This window comes from Talpa occidentalis, unplaced genomic scaffold (genome assembly GCF_014898055.3).
Source record: "Talpa occidentalis isolate TD23 unplaced genomic scaffold, MPIMG_talOcc4v2.1, whole genome shotgun sequence".
Lineage (NCBI taxonomy): Eukaryota > Metazoa > Chordata > Mammalia > Eulipotyphla > Talpidae > Talpa > Talpa occidentalis.
In genome coordinates this window covers 121,258,876-121,284,688 of record NW_026555331.1, presented here as the reverse complement: position 1 = coordinate 121,284,688, position 25,813 = coordinate 121,258,876, and the positions used below count along the sequence as shown (strand labels likewise).

The following is a 25,813-nucleotide window of genomic DNA, read 5'->3' as shown; positions in this document are numbered from 1 at the left end:
ACCTTAGGAACCCTTCATTTGGGGACCCAAGTTCAACTCCAACAGCAAGGGAAATAAAAAGAAATAAATGGGACTATATAAAGCTAAAAAGCTCTGCACAGCAAAAGAAACATGCAGCAAAATGAAAAGATATCCTACTGAAGATATTTGCACATCATATGTCAGACAAGGGGTTGACATATATTTGATAATATACAAAATGTACAAAAAACTCATAAAACTCAACAATTAAAAAAAAACCTGATTAAAAAATGGGCAAAGAATCTGAATAGACACTTTTCCAAAGAAGGTATGAAGATCATCTCCTTTTCTCACAGATCTGTCATGGAGCAAATAAGACAATCTAAGTTGTCTCATCATCTCTTATTATTAGGGAAATGTAAGTCAAAACAACAATGAGGTATAACCTCACACCTTTAAGAATGTGAGAATATAAGTGCAGCCATTATGGAAAGCAGTGTGCAGAGCCCTCAAAAAACTAAAAATATAAATTCCATATGATCCAGTTATTGTAATTCTGGGTACTTATACCAAAAAAAACAAACAAAAACCCCCACTAATTGGAAGAGATATGCACCCCCATGTTTACTGTAGCACTATTTACAATAGCCAATAACTGGAAACAATCTTAGTACCCAGTGACATTTGAAAGGATAAAAAATGAGGTGTATATACACAATGGAATACTATTTAGCTATAAAAAGATGAAAACCTGTCATTTGCAACAACAATGATGGACCTTAGAGAAATAAGCCAGATGGAAAAAGACAAGCACCATATGATTTCACTCATATATGGTATATAGAGAAAACAAACAGATGAACTAAATAAAACAAAAATAAACATTTGAACTATAAGACCAATTAGTGGTTACCAGAAGGGAAGGGGAGGCGGGATTAAATTGGGACAAAGGGGACATTGTATGCCAAAAGATAGAATTGGACTTAACAGTGATAATCTCAATGTAATATATACACATGTTGATTTTTAGTGACTCATATAGGAAACTTATATAATGTTACAAAGCAATGTTTCTTCAGTAAAAGAGGAAATAATAAAATACACACTGGATTTTTGACAGCATAAAAATGTAAAATATTTAACTTATAATTGTTTATATTGATTATCTGCTGAAATGAAAATTGAGATATCTTGGTTTAAATAAAATATATTCTTAAAATGAATTTCAACTTTTTCAAAAACTTTAAAAAATATGACTTCAAGGATATCTGAAAGCACACATGTGGCTCACATGGCATTTCTGTTGGACAGTGCTGGTCGAGGCCCCCTGGGGTTGCTGTATTGTCCTCATGCCAGACCCAGTGGACAAAAAATGAGGCTTTTGATAAGAATTGCTTGTTAGCTTCTTGGCTACAATATTTATGATCTCTGTGGGGCTGTTTCTCATTATCATCTTTGCAACAATTTGTAGTTGCAAAGGATTCTACAATCTTTTCATCATTTGAAGGTCAGGGGAGACCTCCACAGACATACACCCTCACATGGTGATGAAATGAGATTGCCACAGAATGACAAGGACTAAAGAGCTGAGACTTGGGTGGGGAGCACATGCAAACATATGGCTGAAAACCTTGGGCTTTTAAGAATGTTCACACCTAAGTAAAGTTCACTGAGAGGGTACCGTCCACACCTGTAGCATCCCCTACCCCTAACCTACCTATCATCTTTTCTTACAGGCAGAATCTAGAGACTTGAATAACACTTCAGACATTTTTAAAAGTTAGTTTTCAGGAAATGAGAGTTCTCTAAGCATCAGTCCACTCTATCTTTTCTTGTTTAACCAAAGATAGTGAATGGCAATTCCTTCAGTTTGACTCAACAATCAGTTCAGGAAATCATGTCAATCAAGTATATTACAGAGAGAAACATCATGGAATTACTTGAATTGAGATCTTTTCAAATGACAACTTTGTATTTGCACCTCTTAAATTATTCAAAACAACACAAACCTGCTCTAATCTTCAAAAATATTTTAGGATTAAGGAAACTTGGTACTCTGTATTTTAAATATATTCAGTCTTATTTTAAGAAACAGAGTCTTATAGGAGACTGAAAGAGCATTCTAACAACAGAAAAAAGAGCCTCACTGTGAGTACCTAGGATGGACTGTCTCATCTTACAGCTCTTTGGCGTGATGTTTCCCCGTGAAAAGCAACTAATGACATGAGGACTGAGCCAGGTGATAAAGACAAATGACCCCATACTGTAAAATTGTACAAGTAAATGTGGAATATTTGATTACTCTTGCACTTTGGGTTTTCCTTGGTGGGGTACAAGGGTTTTCAGTTAAGTTCAAATAAATAAATAAATACTGAAACTCTGCTCCATGCCAGGCACTCAGGGTACAGAATTGAAAGAGACACAGTTCTACTTCCAACCTGGACTACTATAGATATTTTATGGACTAAGATAGATATTTTAATCCCCTCTTATATCCATGCTTATAATTTTATTGATTTTTAAGTATAGGGCTTATAGCTTTCTTTCTTTCTTTTTTTTTTTTCTGTTTGGAGGGTACCACCCTAGGTATTCAGCTCTTGGTGCAACAATGCCACATTTTTTAAATACAAAAGGAATATTTAAATTTAATTTTAGCAGCACAAAAAAGGATATTTTATGCAGCATACTGAAAAAAAGCCTTTAGAACCTGTAGGTATTCAAACTAAGAATGCCTTTTTGAATGAATAAATGCTTCTTTGAAAGGTAAAACCATTGTGTTTTTGTTTTTATTGTGTGATATGAATTCACCTTTCAGGATGTTTAAGCAGAACTTTACTACTGGGACAAAAGATATATTTTTTTTCTTAAGTGAGACTAGTGGCTACTCATGCATTTCATGAGAAAAATGACAATTTTGTATTTAAATGTTATATACGCTAGACTGTAGTTGCTGATACTCCAACGAACATCAACATTAGGCCATGGTGGTTGAGTCTACCAAAGGGTCAAGGCAAGATATGGTTACTTAAAGGTTAGGAACAAACTTTATGAAACCCATGATATCATCTGAGATCTCAAGTTAACACTTTCACATTTGCTTGGATTTAAGAAAGTTATTTTTTTAAAAAATATACCAAACAGTATTATCAAGTTTTACTCTTCTTCAGGAATAAACTTCCATCCCCCAACATTTCTCACGCCCAGAGTCAAGTGTGAACTTACTTATCCTTAATTACCAACTGTATTAGAGGTAATACAGTCATTGGTGTATTACCTGCTTCTGCCATGTGAGTGGGTACTTCTTTCCTGGGTCTCCTCTTTGTATCATCCGGCAAACAGTTTTCCTGCTCTCCCAGGTATACTGTGCCCCCTTTCACTTTCATATGTGTTGATTGCCATCCGACTGCCCAATTTTCATCCTTTCCTATCCTTTGTTTTGTCACTCTGCTGTGCTCTCCTCTTATGGGTGGATGTAGTTCCCCACCAGTAGAACCATGTAACTTATTTCAGTGGGATGTTAGAGCTGATACAGCAGAGGTTTCCAAAAGCTCTTGTGCTGGTGAGCTTGGTTTTCGTCTTCTCCTGTCACCACCAGGGGAAGGAGATGCTAACCTTCTAGTTCCAGGAGGAGGATGAGAGAGACATCTGGAGCAGAAACAGATGTATCTAACCCCGATGCTCCAATCCAGAGATAATGCATAGACTTGTAAGGACTAATGAATGATGCTTTCTTACACATGAGTGCTGGGATGGTTTGTAGACAGCAATAACTAACATACTCTCTTCTCGCTCATCACCATGGAACCCAGATTCTCTATCTTAGGCTTCTTTCCCACATATTTCACTCTGTCCAAACAGCTGAGGGCAAAAAGGGGATCTTTTGTGGCAGAGAAAATACAGGGAGAAAATAAGGGCAGGGAAGAGAAGACTGATGCCACTGTAAGATTTTTAAGGAATGATGGCAACCTTAATCATCACCCTGCTCATCCTGTTCATGCCTCAATTCTACCATCTCTTTTCTCCCCTAGCCTGTATTTCTTACCCTTAATTTTCATGTGCCCACAAGTAGGCTGGGGTTTATTATAATTATTGCTCACTTTTACTGAACAGCAACTATATATTAAGCACTGAGCTACATGCTTTACTCTTATTATATCTTATAAAACTCATTATGATGCTTTAAAATAGTTATCATGAAATACAGTATTACCTCATTTAAAAATAAATTAATTAAAAAAATTTTGCCAGCTTAAAAGATGAAAATTGATAATTCATTGTTGTTTTCATTTACATTTCTCTACTTTCCAATGATCTGGGACATTTCTTCTTGTGCCAGTTCTTTTTGTTGTTGAGTTTTCTCTTTTACAAATTTCCTATTCGTAATCTTAGCTCATTTTGCAAGTGAGCTTTATTTTTTTCTTATTAATTTGGAAGAATTCCTCGTTTAAACATTCTAAATAACATTTCAATGTATCACCTGGTCTTTGTTCTTATTCTTCATGAATAGAAGTCCTATTCTGATATAGTTCAATTAACACTTTTTTTTTCTTTTAGGGTCTGTGCCTTTGAAGTTAAGATTAAAAATTTTACCACATCTCTAGGTCTCAAAGATTTAAAATATATATATATTTGTTTATCAACTTTATGGGTTTGTAACTATCGCTTCCCTTTGAAACGTGATTTCTAAAATAACCTTATTCTGTAACATTATAAGTATACTAAGTTTTGTAGGGTAGGTTCAAGAATCTGATTATTGCATATACATCAATTGTTTCTATCGAAGTATATGATCTGAGTTTCAAAACATCAAACTAGGAGCAAATGTTTGGAATAGAGGCTATTTACTCATTGAAGGTTGCCAGGATATTTAAGAATAGTAACTCTGAGGTAAAAATACTTTTTTGGCAATGATTCTTGGCCTCAATACCATGATATTATAATTACACTGTTAATGAAATGATCAAAAGCAACATTGCTATCCTCCAACCAATCATATCATACTTACTTCAATGCACCTATTAAAAAAACCTATTAAAAATAAATATTCCATTTACCAAGGCCCATTGAATATACAACACTAAGGGTGAACCCTAGTGTAAACTATGGACTTCAGTTGATAATAATGTTCAATGTTAGTTCCCTGACTGTCATATAGGGATCATACTAATGTTGGGAAGTCTGTGTGTAGGGGGAAAAGGGTATGAGGAACTCTGTTCTTTCTGCTCAATTTATTGTAAACTTAATCCTACTCTAAAAAATAAAGCTTATTAATTAAAAAATATTTCAGAGTTATATCTTAGGACAGAAGCCAGAATTTCATTTCATTAAAAATAACCATCCTAAATATAATAATAAAATTAAAAAAAAATAAGCATTCCAGGTAAATATTCCAGGTAATTTCATTCCATTTAAAAACAGATCAGATCGCAGGTAAATATTATGTTCATAGAAATTTGATAACTGCTACCTGAACATTATTATTATTATTTTAAAGATTTATTTATTTATACAAGCACTGGGTACAGTCAGAAGCACGGGAGGGTGAGAGAATTCACCAGAGCCAGAGCAGGGAACAGAACAGGCAGACTGACGAAATACACTGCTGAGGGGAGCAGCAGGTGTGGCAGGAGAGGTCTGCACACCATGTGGGACCCTCGCTGGCGGCCAGGGATTGAACCGGCACTGAAGAGGCTGCAGGCAGCTTCGCAGCCCAGCGCTCAACTGCTGCGCCACCAGGGGAGGCCCTACCTGAACATTATTATAATTATTTTAAGATTTATTTATATAAGAACCGGGATACAGGCCAGATGCGGAGAGGGTGAGAGGATTCACCAGAGACAGAGCCGGGAACAAAATAGGCAGACGGACAAAATACACTGCTGAGGGGAGTAGCGGGCGCAACAGGAGAGGTGGGACCCTCGTCCAGTCAGCCGGGATCTAACGGGCGCTGTAGAGGCTGCAGACAGCTTCATAGTGCTGCGGTCAACAGGCTGTGCCACCAGGGGAGGCCCATTCAATAGAAATAATGATAAGACTTGCTATAGGTGTTACCTAGCAGGTGTGAATTAGCTAGTGAGGGAAGGGATTGCTTCAGAGTATCGCAGGAGAGGCAGCCAGAGAGAAATGGGTTTCTGAGTGATGGGGAAGTGTCTCTCACAATTTAACACCTAATAAAAATTTTATTACTTATGTTTGTTTGAAACATGGATTTTATTTTCCTTGTTTATGGTGAAAAAAATAAAGATGTGTTCTGACCAAAACTCATGGCCCTACTAGCTTAGTAGCACTAAATTTTTATCACCCTGTGGAAGAACTAAAGTGATTGTATTCTCTACGTCCAGAGGATTCTTATCTTTATTATGTCTGCTGCTTGGCTGGAATCCCTTCCAACCATCACTCACAGACATTTTCAATACCTTGGGTTTGTCCCTCATCTGTTCAGCAATGCAATGGCAAAATACTTAGCTGCGTTGAAAATGAGTAACAGGGGCCTCCCTGGTGGTTCAAGGGGTTAAGCGTCAGCACTATGAACCAATTCGCAGCCACTGCAGCACCAGTTCAATCCTGGGCTAGGGAGCTACCCATATGGTGCAGGAGACCTCTCCTGTCTCGCCTGCTGCTGCTTCCCTCAGCAGTGTATTTCAGTAGATCTGCCTGTTCTGATCCCCACTCTGTCTCTGTAAAGAGAGAGTCACATTTGCATCAAGGGGGTCATGGGTTTTCCTTGGTGATAGTCACTAGATTTACAGAGTCAGCTATAGAGTTTCAGCCTGTTGGATGACAAATGTAAAAGAATAAGCTCTCTCTCCCCCATCCGAAGTTGTGGCTGTATGTAGGGAAATGACAACAAAACAAAATTGCCAACCAGCCAACACACTAACACTCAGCAATCTTACTAAAAATATTTGTAAAGCTATCAGGTACAAAAAAATCATTTTCAAGCATGTGGAGGAAGCACTCTCTAGATGTTAGTGAGTGTTGCATTACAACAACGTTGCTAAGACCAAAGGGAGACAACAGGACAACAAGGCTGGGTGCATGAGTTCTGCACTGCATGAAGCTTGTCATATAATAAGTACTATATATGTGCTTGTCAAGTACAGGCTAAGCTCTGAAACAGTGACGTGTCAGATATTATGACAGTTTACATGCATTATCTCAACTTATTTTTACAAAACCCCTATGAAGCAAGTTCTATTAGTGTGCTTACAGATGAGGACGCCGAGACTAAGGGCAGCTTGCCCATGTTCACAGAGCAAGCAGGTAGCACAAATGAACTTCCCAAGTCTGGTAGGGAATTGTGTTTCCAAAAAGGCAGCAATGGAACTGTAACAGGGTGGTCCCCAGGAAAGGGGGAGGTTCCAGGTTTCCTGCCCCACCCTAATGGAGAGTGGAGCTGAGAAGGGAGAGAATGAAGCTGCAGAGGAGACTGAGGAAGGAAGGAAGCAGGAGGGAGCCAGAAGGAGACCTGGAGGAGGCACATGGAATGGAGAGACACGTGAAGAAACTGTGCTTGCCTTTTGGTCGTGGACTGGGTGACACAGATGTGGGTGAGACCCGTGGGGAGGTGACAATGGCAGCTTTTATCTTGATTTTGATTTTGCTCTTTTCCTTCCGGGCTTGTCTGGTTGTTTCTGACCCTTTTCATGTGGGTCCCCACTGGAAGATGCTTTAGACTTGTGGCAGGCTTTGGGGCCTTGCTCTGGGCTGATCCCATATGGATGGGACCCACGAGGGGACGGGTAACTTTGGGTGCTTCATTTAGAAACTAGATTCTTTGCCTTTCCTGTATTGTTTCCTAGTTTTACTAGAGTTCCTTCCCATTAAAGTCTCATATGTTTTGTGTTGATGCGGCGAATGGCAGAACCTATTTAGAATAGGCAGGTTTGCAGGGTTTGGGCTGCCCCTCTCCCTGTCCTGTAACAGAACCATATCGGAGAGATGATTCTTTAGACTACTGTGAATGAAACCTTACTGTATGTCCTGGATTACCTACTGATTTTTAATTAAAATAATTCAAACTGATGATATGTTCTCTATTTCCTTCTCTTTATCTTAGCTTCCTCATCTGAAAAATGAGGGAATTGGGTAAACCCATTGTTCCCTCAATCCTGGCTGCACATTAGACCCTCCTGGGGAGTTTTTCATACCCACATTATGCCAACTGAACTAGAATCTCTGTGGTGGGGCCCTAGCACTGGAATATTTTTTTAAAGCTCCCTAGGTGATTGTAAAGAACTGAGTAATTTCTGGCTGTAAATGTCCTCACTCTGAGATTGTATTTTAACACTCCCTTAGCTGGCTCACCAATAGAGGAGAGGAGAGAGGGGGTGATTACCATCTGACATCTTAAGAGTTATTAAACCCACCACTAAGATTTTCCTCTAGGCTGACCAAAAAAATAAATAAATAAATAAATAAAAAGGTTGCTCATGAATTTAGAAGACTTTCCTGAAAAAAAGAACTTTAAGACAGCTTCATCTGCCACCACATACAGATCTACATAGCATCTTTGTGCCCCGCCTTGCTAAGGTCAGTAAAGGGTTTATTATTTAAAATGCATGAGCTTGAAACAAAGCTCCCAGAGACACTTGGATTTCTCCTGCCTGGACAGTCAGAGGACATCTTGTTGGATTTGTATGTTGACCAGCCTCTGGTGAGGAACTATCAGGTCAGAGAGTGAAATTTGCTCATGTGACTTCTTCTGGGCTTGTCACCTTCCTTAGGATAAGGGACAGCTATTTTTAGATTTTTTTGGAAGCTGCTCTCTTATGAGAGCTCTGGGTCAGATTAAGTGCTGCAGCCTCACCTGCTTCTATGATACCCCCCCCCAACCCCCCCAGGCTTCTCTCCAGTTACCGGCATCTTAGTGGCTCTGGATGAACATATGTTGGGGTGGCTGGCACTAAGACCACAGCTGCTTATCTCCCTGGTTGAATTCTACCCTCCGGGTTTCTGGGTGACATGATCACTCTTGCTTTTGTGGGTTTTCACTGCACATCAACTTGCAAACAGCATAGCATGGTAGCTGTCATAATTCACACTTCACCTGCTGATTATTCCAGGCACATCATCAAAGGTGACATGGTCAAGTTAGAGAGATGATATCTACTTAGGCCAAACTGATTTTTCTCCACTCTAAATTTGAGGCCCACATTATGTGTGCAGTAAAGAAGAAAAAGTCAGTGAAGTGCACAAATATAGCATTTGCTGAGTATCAGCTGGCCGACTGACTGTAAAGACATGGTTCAAGAGTGATAAAGTTGGTGCTTACAAAGTTACTCTCTCCCAAAGCAGTTTTTGCAGCTTAGATTTTAAATAGACTGCTCTAAAATTAATGCTGTAGCAAGAGAAAATGCCCCATCTCACCCATCATTCTTGCTTGTCCCTCCTCCATAGCACATCTACCATATTTTTCACTTCTTCAGAGTTGTGCTGTCTTTTGTTTTATTTAATACTAATAGACTCACTGATGTTTTTCTACAAGTAGATTTTTTAAAGCCTCTCAGCAGATGAAACCCTGCACGTCAAATTGCCCTTGAGAAGAAGTCTCTGCTTATTATAGCATCATCTTTCACTGGTGTTGGAGTAAGCTGGCTGTCAGGGCATGGCATTCATTCATTTTATACAGAGGTGGCACCAGTAAAGTGTCCTTAGGTAGTTGCAGATGTCAGAATGGGATTGGACCTCAGAAATATAAGAGAGCACCTATCATATGCAATGTCCTCCCCAAAGAGACAGGGCAAACCCTCTCCCACTTGTTTTTGAACCTACAGTGTGTATCACTAGACTTGACACACGAGGCATATGTAATACGTTTAGAGAGTTTTTTCCATTGCTTGGCACATAGTAAATGCATAGTACATTTTTTGGTGGTTGTTAAATAAGGCCCAAAAAGGAGCAGTGATTTGCTTAAATTAGCATTTACAGTATTTTCTTTTAACCTACTTCTCCTTGATTCTTTAAAAATATTTATGTGTGATGTTCAGGCAAACTTATTTCCTCTGCAATTGGTGAAATAAGGGACAACTTGCTTCCTGTATGGAAGATATGCTACATAAGGAGAATATTCATTTACAATTTTTTGAAGATTTATTTATGCATACAAAAACTGGGGTCTAGGCCAGAGGTGTGGGGGTGAGAGGATTCACCAGAGACAGAGTGGGGAGCAGAACAGGCAGATCGACTGAAATACACTGCTGAGGGGACCATGGGAGAGACAGGAGAGGTCTGCTGTGCCATATGTGGGTTAGCTCCCTGGCCAGGGATCGAATTTGTGTTGCAGTGCTGCTGATAGCTCGATAGCACTGAGACTTTAACCATTGTACCACCAGGTTAATGAATTTATTAATGAATTGATTAAACAAAAACAATAATAATAATAAGTGCTGAAATTTATTAAACACCCACCTTGCCCCAGGAACTGTAACACTGGAGACAAGAGATAAATAAGACTTATTCTTAAGTCAGATAGTGCTTATTCTCAAGAAACTTAAGAGTAAAAAATGAAATTCACAGATATTTTGTAACGAACTGTTGTATTTTGTGAAGTACTAACAGAGATAGACATTTCGGCAAGTAATCTCAACATTTATCTCAGCAGTATTTTGCTTGGCAGTGTGTTTTTACCCACCCTGCCAGATGTTGGGAAGCACTATGATTCTTCCTTGCAAGGGGCAAGTAAAGTGACAGGTGTTATTTTCACTGAATTCTTTACCTCACAATAGGAATCCCTGAACTTGTAAGTAAGCAAGTGCCCTGCCAAAAAAAGTTTTACTATCTTAAAAAACCAAATCTGAGTAGTTAAGAATACTAATGTTTCATTTAGTGTCTATTCTTTCCACAGGCATATGGAAAAGAACTAGACTCCAGGGTGGGTAACAGAAGCTAGAGGGGCTTGTTGCTGGGAGACTAAGATGAGCAGGAAGGAAAAAACAAACAACTTTTGGTATATTTATGAGGGAGAAAAAACTTCAAAATATATTTGTGGTCTAAATATATTTGTGGTAAAAATGTATAGATGAAAAGACTTGAAAAAATAAATGTGCCCTGAAATAGAGCAGTTTACTTTAACGGACGAGTCTGCATTACATGTTAAAATAAAAACCAGCCCATTTAGAAAGAGATGATCACAAATGAACTACAGTTACCGAGGTGTCTACCAAAGCTGTCCAGAGTGCATAGATCTGAAATTAGACTCAGCCTTTAAAGGAAAAAGAATTATTCTCAGATCAGTAACTTAGAAGAAATAGAATCCATACACTTGGATTGTATCTCATGAAGGTACAAAACACCCCATTTTCAGCTCTCATGATGACACTGTTAAATGGGAGATGGTGTGGGTGCCTGGGGAACAAGGGTGGTGAGCTTGGTAAAAAAGCAGTGGCTTAGATGAAATGTTTGTGTATGTGAAATTTTAGAATACGTTGGTCAGATTGGTCATGGAATACCTCATTGATGAAATGACACTGGGGTAAAACTTGTAAAAGGTAATGTGTGTAATGTGGTTTTTTTTTTTAAGATTTATTTATTTATTTATTTATTTATTTATTTATTATTCATTTATTGAGTTTTAACCTAAGAGTTCATTTAAAATTATGCTGCTGTAAAGTTGATTGGAATTGTACTGGGAGAGCTCAATCTTTGGCATCATGACTTTGTTGTATAAGGTTTCTTTTTTATTCCCTTCTTCTTTTCTTCTAGATGGCCTGATATTTACCCAGAGAGCCTTTCTCAGAGACTGAAAAGATCAGTTTTTATCTCAGGAATTGAAAAGATCATTGAAATGTCAAAATTATTCTGGCTATTGGAATAGAGGGGATAATGACGAAGCATGTGACAGTCATTCAAACTCAGCACTGCCTTTGTCCTCAGATTCACAAACTACTTCTGACTGTAAGTCCACTAATTGGGGAATGCTGAGTGGCAGATACCAACTCTGAGGGTAAAATTTGAGGATGGGTACAGATCAAAAATAAACCTCCCTCTTCCAGCACACTGTAGTACATTCATGACCTCAGCACATATTTACTAGATTAGAATCAATCTTGAAAGCTCAGATGTTCTGCAAGTTACCTCTAGGCATGGAGGATGTTTTGAAGGAGACAATCTCCAGCAATACATCCATGAATGAGTCTGTGAGTTCCTTCCATCACACATTTAGATGTCCTCTATCTCCTTTTTCCAACCAGAAGTGGCATTCTGCCCTGGTTCCTTGTGTGAGAAGTAAGCTGTACTGACAACATGGATGGCTCCAGATGCCCAGGAAGACATGGGGCATCATGCCTCTTGGTGTGTGTGTAACTTTAACCAATAAAGGCATATAACTGTTCCTAAGTAAGTTGCTAGTTAGAGTAGTTGAGGGAGTAGCAATGAGCAGACATTATGAGGCATATTTCAACTTAAAAAGCACAAAACTTTCTAAGTAAGATTTATGCAACAATAAAATGACCTCATGAAATGGATTAGAATTCATTCATTCATTAATTCATTCATTTTTCTCATTCAACAAGTAATTACTGAATGCCTACATAAGTCAGACACTATTCTAGGCACTGGGAATATATTAGTGAACAAGAGACAAAAATCCCGCCCTTATTGAGTTCTTCGAGGAGCAGACAGACACATAATAAGAAAAAGGTAAAAAAGCAGTGGCTTAGATGAAATATTTGTGTATGTGAAATTTTAGAATATGTTGGTCAGGTTGGTCATGGAATACCTTGTTGATGAAGTGACACTGGGTAAAACTTGTAAAAGGTAATGTGTGCAATGTGGGTTTTTTTTTTTAAGATTTATTTATTTATTTATTATTCATTTATTTATACAAGCACTGGGTACAGTCAGAAGCGCGGGAGGGTGAGAGAATTCACCAGAGCCAGAGCGGGGAGCAGAGCAGGCAGAAGGACCGAAGTACACTGCTGAGGGGAGCAGCGGGCGGCAGGAGAGGTCTGCGCGCCATGTGGGACCCTCCTCCGGTGGCTGGGGAGCAGCCGGGGATCGAACCGGCGCCACAGAGGCCGCAGGCAGCTTCGCAACCCAGCACTCAACCGCTGCGCCACCGGGGAGGCCCAGTGTACCCAATTTTTGATTAAAGACTATCTACAAGCCACCAGATGAAAATAAGAACAAACTCTTTACTTGCACAGGGCTGACTGGTCAAGGTGAAAAGAATTGAATCAGCATTTGTGAAGAATTGATTGCATCATGTTAGGAAATATAAAGAAGATGAATGAACATCTGAGTAAAATGATATGCACTTGAGCCCTGGACCTGTTCCTTTCTAGTTGTGAAAATTTAGATAAGTTATTTAACTTTTCTGAGTCTTCGTTTCTGCTGTGTAAAACTAGGAGGATAATTATCTCACAGGATTATAGCAAATACCAAATAAAATGTATGGGAAAATGATTAGTAATGAGTATAGCTTATGTAGATATTGATTACAAATTGCTTGCACTCACATGCCTTTATTGGACCCCCAGTCCTGTGGAGGAGGCACAGCTCGACATTACTATTGTTCCCATTTTAAGGAAGGTGAGATTGAGACTGAAATGCCCCCTCCCCTTGACCTTTATCTTTCTCTTATCCCAGTTCACTTTGCTAACAAGTTCATAAGAGAGACTTTAGTGTGTTCACTGCTCTGAAGGTAGGGGCTCTGACCTTCTCAGACACCTGTGAAGGCGTCCCCAGAATTGGAACATTTTTAGAGCTGGAAGAAACCTCAGATGCCATTTAGACAAGCCCGCATTTTATGGATGAAGATGCTTCATTTCTGAACTATTAAGCTAACAGTGCAAGGGCCCCTTGGTCACGTTGGGTAGCACCAGCTCTGGGCAGGGCACACTGCTCTCCATAACACCCTGCTGCCACTCACATTGTGACCATGGGCATGGCCTGGGAGAGACCTCAAATCAAAAGTCTGAAACTTCCTCAATTAGTTATTTAACTAAAATGAATTTATTCTAACTACCTCTATTATAGCATTCAAAAAAGCTAACACCACTTAATAAATATATGGTAACTGAAGTCACCTCTTGATGGATAATAGTGTTTTCTCATTTGCAATTTTAGTGCTAGAAGACAAAATAACTTTAAAACTGCTCATGAGAGGACCCAATTATCTGATAAGCAATTCTAAAGACCATATACACAAATGCAGAAGCAGACACTTTTATGAATGGTGTCAGACAAGGAAAGAGATATTTGTGGCACAGGAGCTCTGGAAAATGTAATTATTTATCCTTTCACAATTAATGAAAGAAATTGAAAATGAAGCTTTCATTTCAAATCCTTTTTATCTGGATGAAACTTTAATTTTACATAATTAAATTGACTTCACAGTTCAGTGTGTTAAAATATGCAATTAAGCAGCATATCAAGGTTAAATGCCTACTGTTGTTGGCTCATTTAGAAATCATGCTGCTGAACTCCCAAACAAGAATGAACACCTGCCCATTTGGTATCATCTCCAGAGCTGGGGACAGCACAGGGCCCATGCTGACTCCCCAAATTCAGAGCAGGGCAGTTGAGTTTTCTAGCATGCACCGAATCATGAATAAGCCAGCTGGATATTTCAGGAGTTTTCATTTATGTTTTAGTGGGGCTTCATTTTTTGCTTTGCATGAAAAAAATATTCTGGGACTTTGATGGAGATTCATAGATGATTAATTTTATCTCTTACAAAAGTTACCTCTCAGACAACACTTGCAGTTTCAAAGTTGTCTTCTGTTTGTTGAAAGTATGTTAAAACTGCTTTATTACAATTTTGTCATTTCACAATTTGTAACAAATTTCAGCTGGGGAGCTCTTTCCAATTATCTTTGCACTCTAGGGAAAGGAGGGGCTTAACATGTCCTGGCAGGTGTCGAAGTGGGACACAGAAATGGGACTGGGGTGATCCACTGGAAACATTCCTCATGAGGCAGTAAGTAGTCTATAAAGGTGGAGACATTCACTTGTGTACCTGACCCTGTTTTCCCTTTGAAAAGCACCTTTGTGATGGTGAATGTATGGCCCTCTAGCATCCTCTATTCCCTTTCATCTTAAGACTGTTAATGGAGGATAGCACACTGAGGTTCCTGCCTCAGTGCACTCTAGAATTCATGCAACAGTGATTCCTGTTTCAGCCATTGGTGTGGTTATTGGGAAAGCGATTCTAAGTATATGCCTACTGTAATGACAGGTGGAAAAGCTGAACCTATTTGGTCATTTTTCCAGATAAATGGCGGGGGGGGAGCACGGGGGAAGTGTATTACCAGATTAATTACAAAAACCACAAAAAGAATTATCAAATTTGGGTCATACGTTACATTTGGTGATTTATTCTCTCTGTCACGCTCCTGCTATTAATTATAGGATAGCAGTTCTTACGGTGATCAGCGGGCCATGAAACTAGAAGAATATTGTAAAAGATGCAATGTGTATAGTGATATAATGTATATCAGAATATATGACCGTTTTTACTCCTTTGAATCAGACTTGAAATATGGTACTGTCTGTTTTCATTATATCAGAATGCATCATGGAGCTAAAAATTCTTTAAAATCCCATAAAGCTAGACTTGCGTCTGCCTCATTGCATTGTTCTGGAAACCAAAGGAGGCCTTGGCTACCAAGGGGCATTTGGTGGTTTTACCAGGAAAAATATTAAGAGTGAAAAGAATGGAAAAGTTTTATCATGTAGCCATGCAAAATAATAAAAGTACCCATTTATATATTTATCAATTTCATAATTACAAATTATTCTTATTGGATCTCTCTTCCCTTAGAATCTATGGAAGGAAACATTGATGACATTTAGTTTTGGTTATTGAGGCACTTGAAAATGATTAAACTACGGTAGTGAAACTATGTTCACACACAAACATACAAAATCACAGATTGGGCTTCCCTCAAACAAATCTAATTTTGTAAGTTTCAACACTAAACAACTGTTTAAATGATACCAAACAGTAAAGTCTACTTTGTACAACTGTAAATCTTGTACCATTTCCCAGAAACATGCAGGTTTAACCTCAGTTTCTAAAAAGCTTAGAAATCCTGGTCTGATTTTATACTTTATTGTATGAGGGGCTGAAATGACCCACATAATAGAGCTCTTGATATTTTTTTTGAAATAAAAAGATGGTACAATTGAAATGTTTCTTCAGTATTGCCTGATACTCTCTGCCTACTTTATTGGAACTATCTGATTTGATAGAGGTGAACTGCTATGGATTTTACTGCTTCAGAACCAGATGGAAGAAACTCTGGACACATGCAAATATGATACATGTAAATGGTGCTGATGATTGCAGGAAAATCATACACAGCTCCTAAACCTTATATTGGTCTCTTTCAAATTTCCCATCAACACTTTTACCAAGGTGTTTCTAGATATCAAAGTCTAACCGAAACAACCAGAAGAAAATATTTTGAAAGCTGGAGAATTTTATTCTATAACTCTTTCCGAAATATGAATTCAGAACTGTTGTCACTCATATATGTGGATATCAGTTAGAACTCCCAAATGCCAATTAAAAATATCCTGGCTTTGTTATTATCTTTTCTGAATTTCCTTCCACTTATTTTTTGTCAAAGGATGTCTTAGCAGGTTAAAGGTTCTCAATATAATGGAATTTTACAGTAAATACGTAGCATTCTGGCTCATTACTGGGTGGTGGTAGGAATCAAGAGTTTGCAAAACAATGTGTTTAAATTCATTCTTTAGGGAAAGGTGACTTATTCTAATATTGAACTATCTTTACTATGAAATTTGAAGTGAGATTAACCAGACAGAGACCAACAAGGGCACAAATTTAATGAAAGCATTGTGAAAGCACTTTAAATCTCAACATGCTTTATGAAGTATACTTACTATCTTCCTATTACCCTTTTCATCTCCAACTCTAAGAGGGAAGTAGTTGTGTTTTTAGGAAGTGTTAGCACCACTTCTCTGCAAAAGGATTATCTTTATGTTTAGAACATTTTTGAGAGAATCAAGTAAACTAATATGTATTCTGTCTGTAAATCAGGGGGATAAAAGGTTCAAGCATGGCTGCTGCTCTCTGGATTTCTCAATATTATCTTTCATAGTTCACAGTTTCTAAGCAAAACACTGATGATCTAAATATAAAGCTTGAGACATTATCATTAAGTATGACATTCATGTAGATATTAAATATATGCTTATATTGGGAGCCGAGGAGAGTTTCTGAAGTTGGCAACTACTTGAAATAATAAGCTAAATTTCATAATTCAAGGATGGATTTAATTTCCAATTAGGAATAAAAATGAAAAGAAGAAACCACTCAATTGAAGTTGCTAATATAAGTCCAAAATACCAAAGATAACATAAAGATAAAACACTTAAATGAATCTAATTCTATACTAAAACAGAGGCAGTAAAATTCTATCCCAAGAAATTACTTTAGAAATTTGGAAAGAAAATTACATCACCCTGAATAACAACTTGCTGCCTCTATTGACCTACTGTAACATGCCTGTATCAGTTGCCAGTTAATGCCTTATTTTCTATCCTAGTTTTTTTTTGTGTGTTTCAGAAGGCATTTTCTTTTTGAAAAAGAAATCAGAAGTCTTCTTATTACCCAGATAAGACATTCAAAATCCACCTAGTTAGATGACTACTGAAATTTCTAATTCTAACTCTCTGGTAGAGTATCACTGCCTCTCTCCGAGAAGATGAGTTTGAATTAAAATGATTGTGGGCAGTTTAATAAAGATACTTATAGATGATTTTTCTGAGTTACCACAGGCATTTGTGTCAACTTGGGAAAAACCTGAATAGAGGGAAAAGAAGCACTCTTCATTTAGTTGAAACAAAGAAGTGTCATCATTAAACTTGGAGAAAAAAAAATTCAACTGAAAAAATTGTATTTAAATGTATTTAAATAATGAACTCAGAGAACTTCAGAAGGATAAGTATAAAAATACCACACATTAACTGTGTAAAATTCTTGAGTTGAGTCTAGAGAAAAGCCTAGGATCTAGGTATCATGAAAGATGCAGCAAATTAGACTCACAGGGGAACAGTCATACTTGATGGGAAAGAATGGAGAATATTGTATTTTTGGCTTGACACATCAAGGTAAGAGCTCCCCAAAGCAATCTTACCTTTGTTTTCTGCCTTCAGTTCCTCTGCCATCAAGCTGTCTTGTCGGTTACCAAGCACAAATGCCAGAAATGAGAGGATCAGGGCATCCAATATCCCAATAATAGCCAGGATGTATGCCCAACGGACTGAACAAGCTCCGAGAGTGTACTTGTCTGTCTTTTCTCCACACATCCGTTTCACTTCATCTGAATCCCAGCCATCAGGGAAAATCATACAGCCAAGCACAAGGCAGGCAGCTTAGAGAAAGAGAAGAAAGAAAGGAGTTAACATAAATTTTATTTTAGCAGACATCACTACTGTTTGTCAAATCATTATTTCATTCTTAATTTAAAGAACAGCAAATCTCACTGCTATCCTATCCTGGTTAATTTAAAAACAGTCCAGCACTCTGCTGCAAAGAGAGCTCTGGAAATGAACTGTACAGCGAACCTGAGCATTCTGAGATAAGGTAAGGTATGTCAATCTGTAAGACAATACTAAAAAATATAATTTTGGTGTGCACTTGTGGGAAGGCTTCGCATTGTGAGTAGGACATAAGGAATCTTAACACTGCTGAATGACCATTCAATGCTGATTCTAAGAAGCTATGACAGCAGCTGGATAGGTAGATAGGATAACATGGAAAATGTCAGGGCATACTGACTTTAGGTCACATGTTGTGACCTCCTACACACACACATACACATACACATACATGCACGCGAACCTGCACACTGAAATGTTTCTTGAGGGTATACTTAACCCATTTAATGCACTCTATCCTCTATTTTTGACAAACACTGCAATAGTATGGCATCACACAGCTCTTACTGAAATTCAGAAATTCAAGGAGAATATTTTATATTCTATTTCCCAAATATCACAGTGGGGATCATAACTATTCTTTTTAATAGAAATGTGTTTTTTTGAAAATAAAAGAAGTGGCTTTTGTTGCTACTCTCATTACATTTAAATGAATCCTTTAGGAGTTAAGTGACGATAGTTTTAGATTGTATAGAGCTTCCTGCATAGGTGAGTTCATTCATTAATTCACTAATTCAACATTCATTCATTCATTTGATGACTACTTTTAAGTCTCTCCCCTATGTGTGCCAGACACAATTCTTGGTGTTCAGAATGCAGTGATCAGAAAGAGACATGATCTATGTTGTAACGGAGCTGAGGTTTTGTTAGGCAAGAGGCAAAAAAAACAAAAACAAAAACAAAAACAGAGCAGACATGCAGGTAAAATAGTTGTAATAAGTACTAGAGAGGAAAGACCCAAAGAACTCAGAGAATATGGGTTGGAGCTTCTTTAGAGAAGATGGTTAGGTAAGAACTCTTGAGGGAGTCTTCATGGGGTATAAGCAAAGGCCAAAAATAGACATGGCACTGGACATGTGGAGTTGATGGGAAAATGTTCAAGGTAATAACATGTGTAAAGACTCTGAGGTTAGGAAAAAACTTGGTGTGTTTGAGGAGTTACAAGGAATCGGTGACAGGGATGGAGAAAATGATTATGTTGAAATGGCAAGACAGGCAAGAGCTAAGCACCAAGATAGATTATTATTTCGAGGGTATGTGACTTGAAAGACTATGATGGCACAATCAGATTAGAGTTCTAATCACCAAGTGACACATGTTTGAGTCGTTTAAGATACTTCACTGGAAAAAGGGCACTAGTGGAATGGTGACATCCACAAAGACATCCTTCATCAAGGTATTTCTACACTGAGGGTAGACTGATTATCTTAGAAGTTTCCATCTGGATAGAAGACCCAACTGAGGGATCAGGAAAAAAACTAATTATAATAAAGCAAAAATCAAAATCAATAGGCAACTATAAGCCAGAGACATAATATGGGGGGGGGCAAGGGAGTAGGATCAAAACAGGGTGGTGAGAATTTTACAAATTGGGATAAAAAGAGCAGAGGCAGGGTTAACATTCTGAAACTAATATCACAGTAAAATATGAGCTGGCCCCCATTGTTTCCTATCTTTAAAGAATGTGATTTCCACATTCTTAAGTGAAGAATCTGGGAGGACAGACGAGATAACACACAATCATGCTATATTTTATGACATGGGGATTTTGCTGAAAGTTACAAAAACAGACTTCTAAAATGTAAATATTAATATCAATCTATGGATTAGTTGGCTATTCAGAGAAATTTTAATATAAAAATCTTAAATTTTAAAGACAAGATCAGGTTTTGGTCGGCCTAAAAAGTATACTCCAGGTGTCCTTCAGGCCACGAGGTGGTGGGATATAATCACTGTCTAACTGAAATCTGTAAATTGTGATTGTAAATCCAGTTTTAAAATGAATCCTATCCTTTAAAAGCTGTGACTCTTGACTACCATTGCATAACAACAATTTTATTTTCTGACAAGTATTATCAAGACATATTTTCTATTCCTCTATCCAAACTCCTCCTACTCAACTGTTTTACTTTTTTTTTTTTTTTTTTTTTTAAAGATTTATTTATTTATTTATACAAGCACTGGGTACAGTCAGAAGCGCGGGAGGGTGAGAGAATTCACCAGAGCCAGAGCGGGGAGCAGAGCAGGCAGAAGGACCGAAGTACACTGCTGAGGGGAGCAGTGGGCGGCAGGAGAGGTCTGCGGGCCATGTGGGACCCTCCTCTGGTGGCCGGGGAGCAGCCGGGGATCGAACCAGCACTGCAGAGGCTGCGGGCAGCTTCGCAACCCAGCGCTCAACTGCTGCGCCACCGGGGAGGCCCTGTTTTACTTTATTTTTGCAAAGCAAAGTCCCTTGAAAGTTAGAGTGAATTTAACTAAAGATTAATTTAAGCCATTAAAAAACCTAAACTTTAAGCTGTTGGCTTCTTTGTAAAGGTATGATTATTACTTTCTGCATTAATGCTTGAGTACTATAGTTAGTTTTATTTCCTGACATTCTATTAAGGAGAACCTTATTAACCTGCATGATTTGTATAGCCCCTGGAAATTAGCAGCTGCTCCTAATCCTGACTAAGCAGTACCTGTAAGATCCTAGGCTAATGTCTCAGTCAATGAAAGATTAAGTCATATTTCTTTTGGCTTTATAATTATTTCTAATTCTTTACAAATTGATCATCCGGTAAGATGTAGCACCATCGTCACTCCACTAAACATTAGAGTATACAAGGCACCAGAACATTTGATTAATTTGGACATGCTATTTCCTGACCTCAGGGACAGTGGAGAATTAGCTCCAGTTAAGCTATTATCCAAAACTTAGAATGTCACCTAGGAAATGACTAAGTTCTTCAGTTGTAAATTCTTTCATTTCAGCAGCAGGCTTTCTGGAAGGATATTAAGGAAACATTCTTGACTATTTAAAAGCTGGAGATGGGCAGAGAAGAATGATGAAAAGAAACCCATGTCCTCATTGTACAGTATCATGATATTGTCTAATCTGGAATATATAATAGAGGCATCCTTGTGAGGGTGTGACTGCTTTATTTCAATTTTAAGCATATTCCAATTGGTTAGGAAGCATTCACCTAAAAGGAACCTCTGTGCAGAGGCAATGATGCCCACAATAGGTTCTTCTGAAATTGTACACAAACAGCTAGTGGTCCTCAGAGCCACTAATTGCTGTGGCATTTTTCATGCCAAAAAGATGAATATAATCTCTGTGAAGGAAACAGCCTCAGAAAACCCCACAAATGTTCTTAATTGGGTCTTTCTCCAAACGAAAATGAAGCAAGATGAAAAAAACAATAGGGAGTCTATGATTTGGGTCACCTGCTCCTGCTGATCTTGCTGGTCCAACGAGCCTAATGAGGACTTAAAGTTTCAAATCCAAGAAGAGCTTATTTTTTGGACAGGAAGGGAAAGTCTAAATTCATTCTTTAAGAAGCCTATGCACTGTTGCACAAAAAGCATGATAAACTGCCTCATGTTGCTGAAGCACTCAAGGGGAACTTAGTGGAAAAAGGGAAACTGCATTCACTTAACTCTATCAATTATTCAGGCATACAATAACTGAAGAAAGTGATGCCTGCACAGGTCCAGGCTACGTGCTGGGGATGGGGGACTTTTCCGAGGAATGCCTCTCTGAACACCTGGTAAAAGATATTCATGACTCCTCCTACAGCTTCTTCCCCAGCACATGGCCCACCAGCCTGAGCAATGGCCTTTATGTCTGGAGAAGCCATGCTCTTCAAGCCTCCGTTTCCCTCTGGAAAACAGAGTCACTAGACAATCAAGGGCATGAAATAAGGAGGTTTAGAGTCTGGAGGAGAAAACAAATTATCTCCAATAAAGTTTGATGTGAAACTCGGATAATTTTATGGGTTCACAGTACAAAAGAAAGATACAACATCTGTTAAAAGAGGGTAGGGGAAGAAAAAATGTACATACAAACTTTGGGCTCTCAAAGAGAAGAGTTAGAAAGTTGTGTACTGTGGTAAGACAAGCTTCTCTGGCCTGCCCAGATGCTCAGCACTAATTTGCCCGAGCAGAGGGCCACATACCCATGTGTACTTCGTGCTGAATCAGTCGTGCAAGCATGACCGCAGCTCAGACAGGTTAATCAAGGAGTTTGCTTCCACCTGCATTTATGAGCGACAAAGTGGAAAAATAGCTTTTATGGCATATGATAGCAGACGTGAGGAAAAACACTTAATAGTACAACATAATTTGCTAACTTTCCCAAATTTTGAGGGCTAATAATCAAATAAAATACAAATTGGAACTTAAAAATACAATGCAGTTCTGAATGCTGCTAGATGGTTTTAGACAAAAAGCTTGGATCCAAACAAATGTGAAATCACATAATGACAGTTAATGATGTACATCACGTTTATTCTGTGATCACCACAAGTGGGGCACTCTTCACATGCATCATCTCAGTTAATTCTCATACAAAACTAAGAGAAACATGAGAACATTTCTTCCCAGCTCCTCTAGCAAGGACTTTCCCCAAAGAAGGATTTTCCTGAAATATACTTGGCCCCTTATTCCACTCCCTATTTCTGTCCTTATTTCTCCCCACAGAGACAGAATTCCCTGAGGAGTATGGGGAGATGAGCTGGCCCAGGGCCTTCCTCCCCTTACCTTCGTAGCTGTTTGCCCACACGAAGGATATGTTCCGCTCCTCTGTGCTGTGAATTTTACACAGAGGAAGTTGGAAGCTGCTGTCTAGGAGTGGAAGTACGCTCAGCTCTAGGGGTGCAGACTAGAAATTCCTTTTGACTAAGAGGTGCAGAGCCATGTTCTTCAATCTAATCTTTCTTCTAATGAAAAGGAATATTTTGGTTTCCATATGCGAGCTCCTCTCTATGTCTCAGTTGCTTTAGAGTTCAGAAGGATCTCACAGTCCAGGAGGCTGAAAGTTTGAGCTAAGAATATAGCATGGTCGGGTTCTGGGGAGCACCCTCTCCGGGTTGCAGACGCCCTGACTCTTTCTGTGTCTTTTCATGGTGGAAAGTAAACGAGGGCCCTGCTTCCTGGCTATTTAAAGCTGCTATAAGGGACTCTTAAAGGGCTCCTCCCTCATGACCTAATTATCTCTCAACGGCCCCATCTCCTATCCCACCAGGCTGGGACTAGGGTTTCAACATAATTGATTTGAGAGACACATTTCGTCCATTGCAAAGGTGGGATGGAGGTTTATCATTCATTGCTTCTATGCAAACATCAACATTACTGTTTTCTTTTTTTAAATGCGAGGAAGCTGAGGCACAGAAATGTCAAAAAGCTTGCTCAACATCATACAAAATCCACAGTGGCAGAATTTGAATTCAGATAGTCTAACTTTGAAATCTACGTTCTTAACACCATTTATGCTATTATCCTTTAATTATCAACAATAGTGATGCATGTAAAATCACTTTAGGGCATTGGTTTCTGCACCAAAAACACTTTTAGAATATCGGCAGTGCTGAACATGTTTATAATTAGACATTTATTCTCTGAGTACAAGAGAAATTGTTAGCTTTTACATGTATAAATATTTCTTTGGTTTACGCTAGTATTCTACCTAATCAGAATTTCATCTTATATATAGTGCCAAGAACATTGTAAATTATAAATGCGTGGAATGGGAATTATGAGGTTTTATTGTATAAATATGTGTATATTTGGTTCTATGCACATTTCATAATTAAATCCATCCTTTTTTGGGCTAGATATTTTGGCTTGATATTTTAAGTTGACAATGTGTTAGCCCAACATTTTTATATGTTTTTAAAAGGTATATATGCCTTTTTAAGATTGCACATATGCGTGTATATCCTTATGTGTATGACTGTATGTTCATACGTATCTTGTTAATTTATACACCATTATTTGTTTGTAGAATAATTTCTGCTTCAGGTGAAAATAAAGACATGAATCAACTAGGGTTTTATTTAAGTCTTTCTTTTTAAGTAACTACTTTGGATTTCAATAGGCACAATTTTTTTTTCTAGTTTCTTTTCATTTCTCATGTATGTATGTATATTTACATTGAAGTCACAGTTATTAGTTTACAACACTGTATACGATCTAGGGAGGTGTCATCGCACCACATCCACCACCAAGTCATTACCATAGTCCACTGGGCTCCCCCCCCAACTCTGTATCTACTTCCACACGCCCCATCTCATAGCTTTAATTCTGCAGTTAGATTTCTAGGACTTGATTTAAGTTTTTAGACATAGTGGTTTTTTTTTTTTTTAAGATTTATTTATTTATGCATAGAAGAGCTGGGGTATAGGCCAGAGGTGTGTGTGTGGGGGGTGAGATGATTCACCAGAGACAAGTGGGGAAGAGAACAGGCAGACTGACTGAAGTACACTGCTGAGGGGAACAGTGGGCGAGTAAGAAGAGGTCTGCTGTGCCATGTGGGTTGCTTCCTGGCTGGCTGGGAATCGAACTCGTGCTGCAGTGGCTGCAGATAGCTTCATAGGTGCATCTTAACCCTTGTGCCACCAGGGAGGCCCTAGACAGTGTTTTAACAAATGTTTCAATAAACACAAAACTAAACATGCTGGTAGGTCATAAGCATGTCTGAAATTTGCAGGACAGCCCTTACTTAGGCAGCATTTTCATGTTCTAAACTCTATAGTGCATTTCAGGCACAGGGTTTGAAAAAGATGAAAACTTCATCTTTCTCTGAGGCCATATGAAGAGGACCCTGAGTGGTCATCTATCACCTACTCCACTAACAAAATCTGCTTTAGCTAAGAAAACACCCAAAGCAAGGCAACATGTACCAGTGATTCCCTGCCAGCAGTTCTCCATGGAGTTCTCTGTGCCAAGGCTCTTTTGTTTGTAGATCAGGGAGCCCAGGTCTAGATTACTGAGTAGATTACCATTTATCTTATATTATTTATATTTAGGGATATATTTGTATTTACTTGATGCGCTATACCTACATGAACTATAGGAAATAATTGCACTTGGAGAAGGAAATCATTGAGCTGACTTCCTATCTTCCTGCACAGCAGGAGGAGGAAGGAGTACATTCTAACTTGGCCCTGACTCATTATAGGACTCAGGAAAGACATGGTTTGGTGAAGCTAGACAAAGTCAGGGATCTCATGCCAGCCTGCTACCAACATCTCATTTTTCAGTACAAGGGATGACCTTAGAGGCGATGGAATTTCTTCACAGTAAGGTTGTGTCCCAAGCCTGCCAGAACCTTGGACACAGAGTACCCATTTTTAGACACTTTCCTAAAACTGAATTTTTCACCAATATAGCTTTATGGCAGCGAACTTTTCTTTTACTCAGCGTGCTCACGTTTTATTCTATTCTCTAGAAGCAACAT

General features: G+C 38.5%; 1 protein-coding gene across 3 annotated transcripts in view; it reads right to left on the bottom strand.

Annotated features, from left to right (window-relative positions):
* Positions 1-25,813, bottom strand: part of LHFPL3 (LHFPL tetraspan subfamily member 3) — a 524,102-nt gene that overhangs the window by 153,789 nt on the left and 344,500 nt on the right. For all 3 annotated transcript variants that reach the window (XM_054692519.1, XM_054692520.1, XM_054692518.1), the window contains exon 2: positions 18,069-18,305. In XM_054692519.1, coding sequence (XP_054548494.1) covers positions 18,069-18,305 — 237 coding nt within the window. The remainder of the gene's footprint in view (positions 1-18,068; positions 18,306-25,813) is intronic.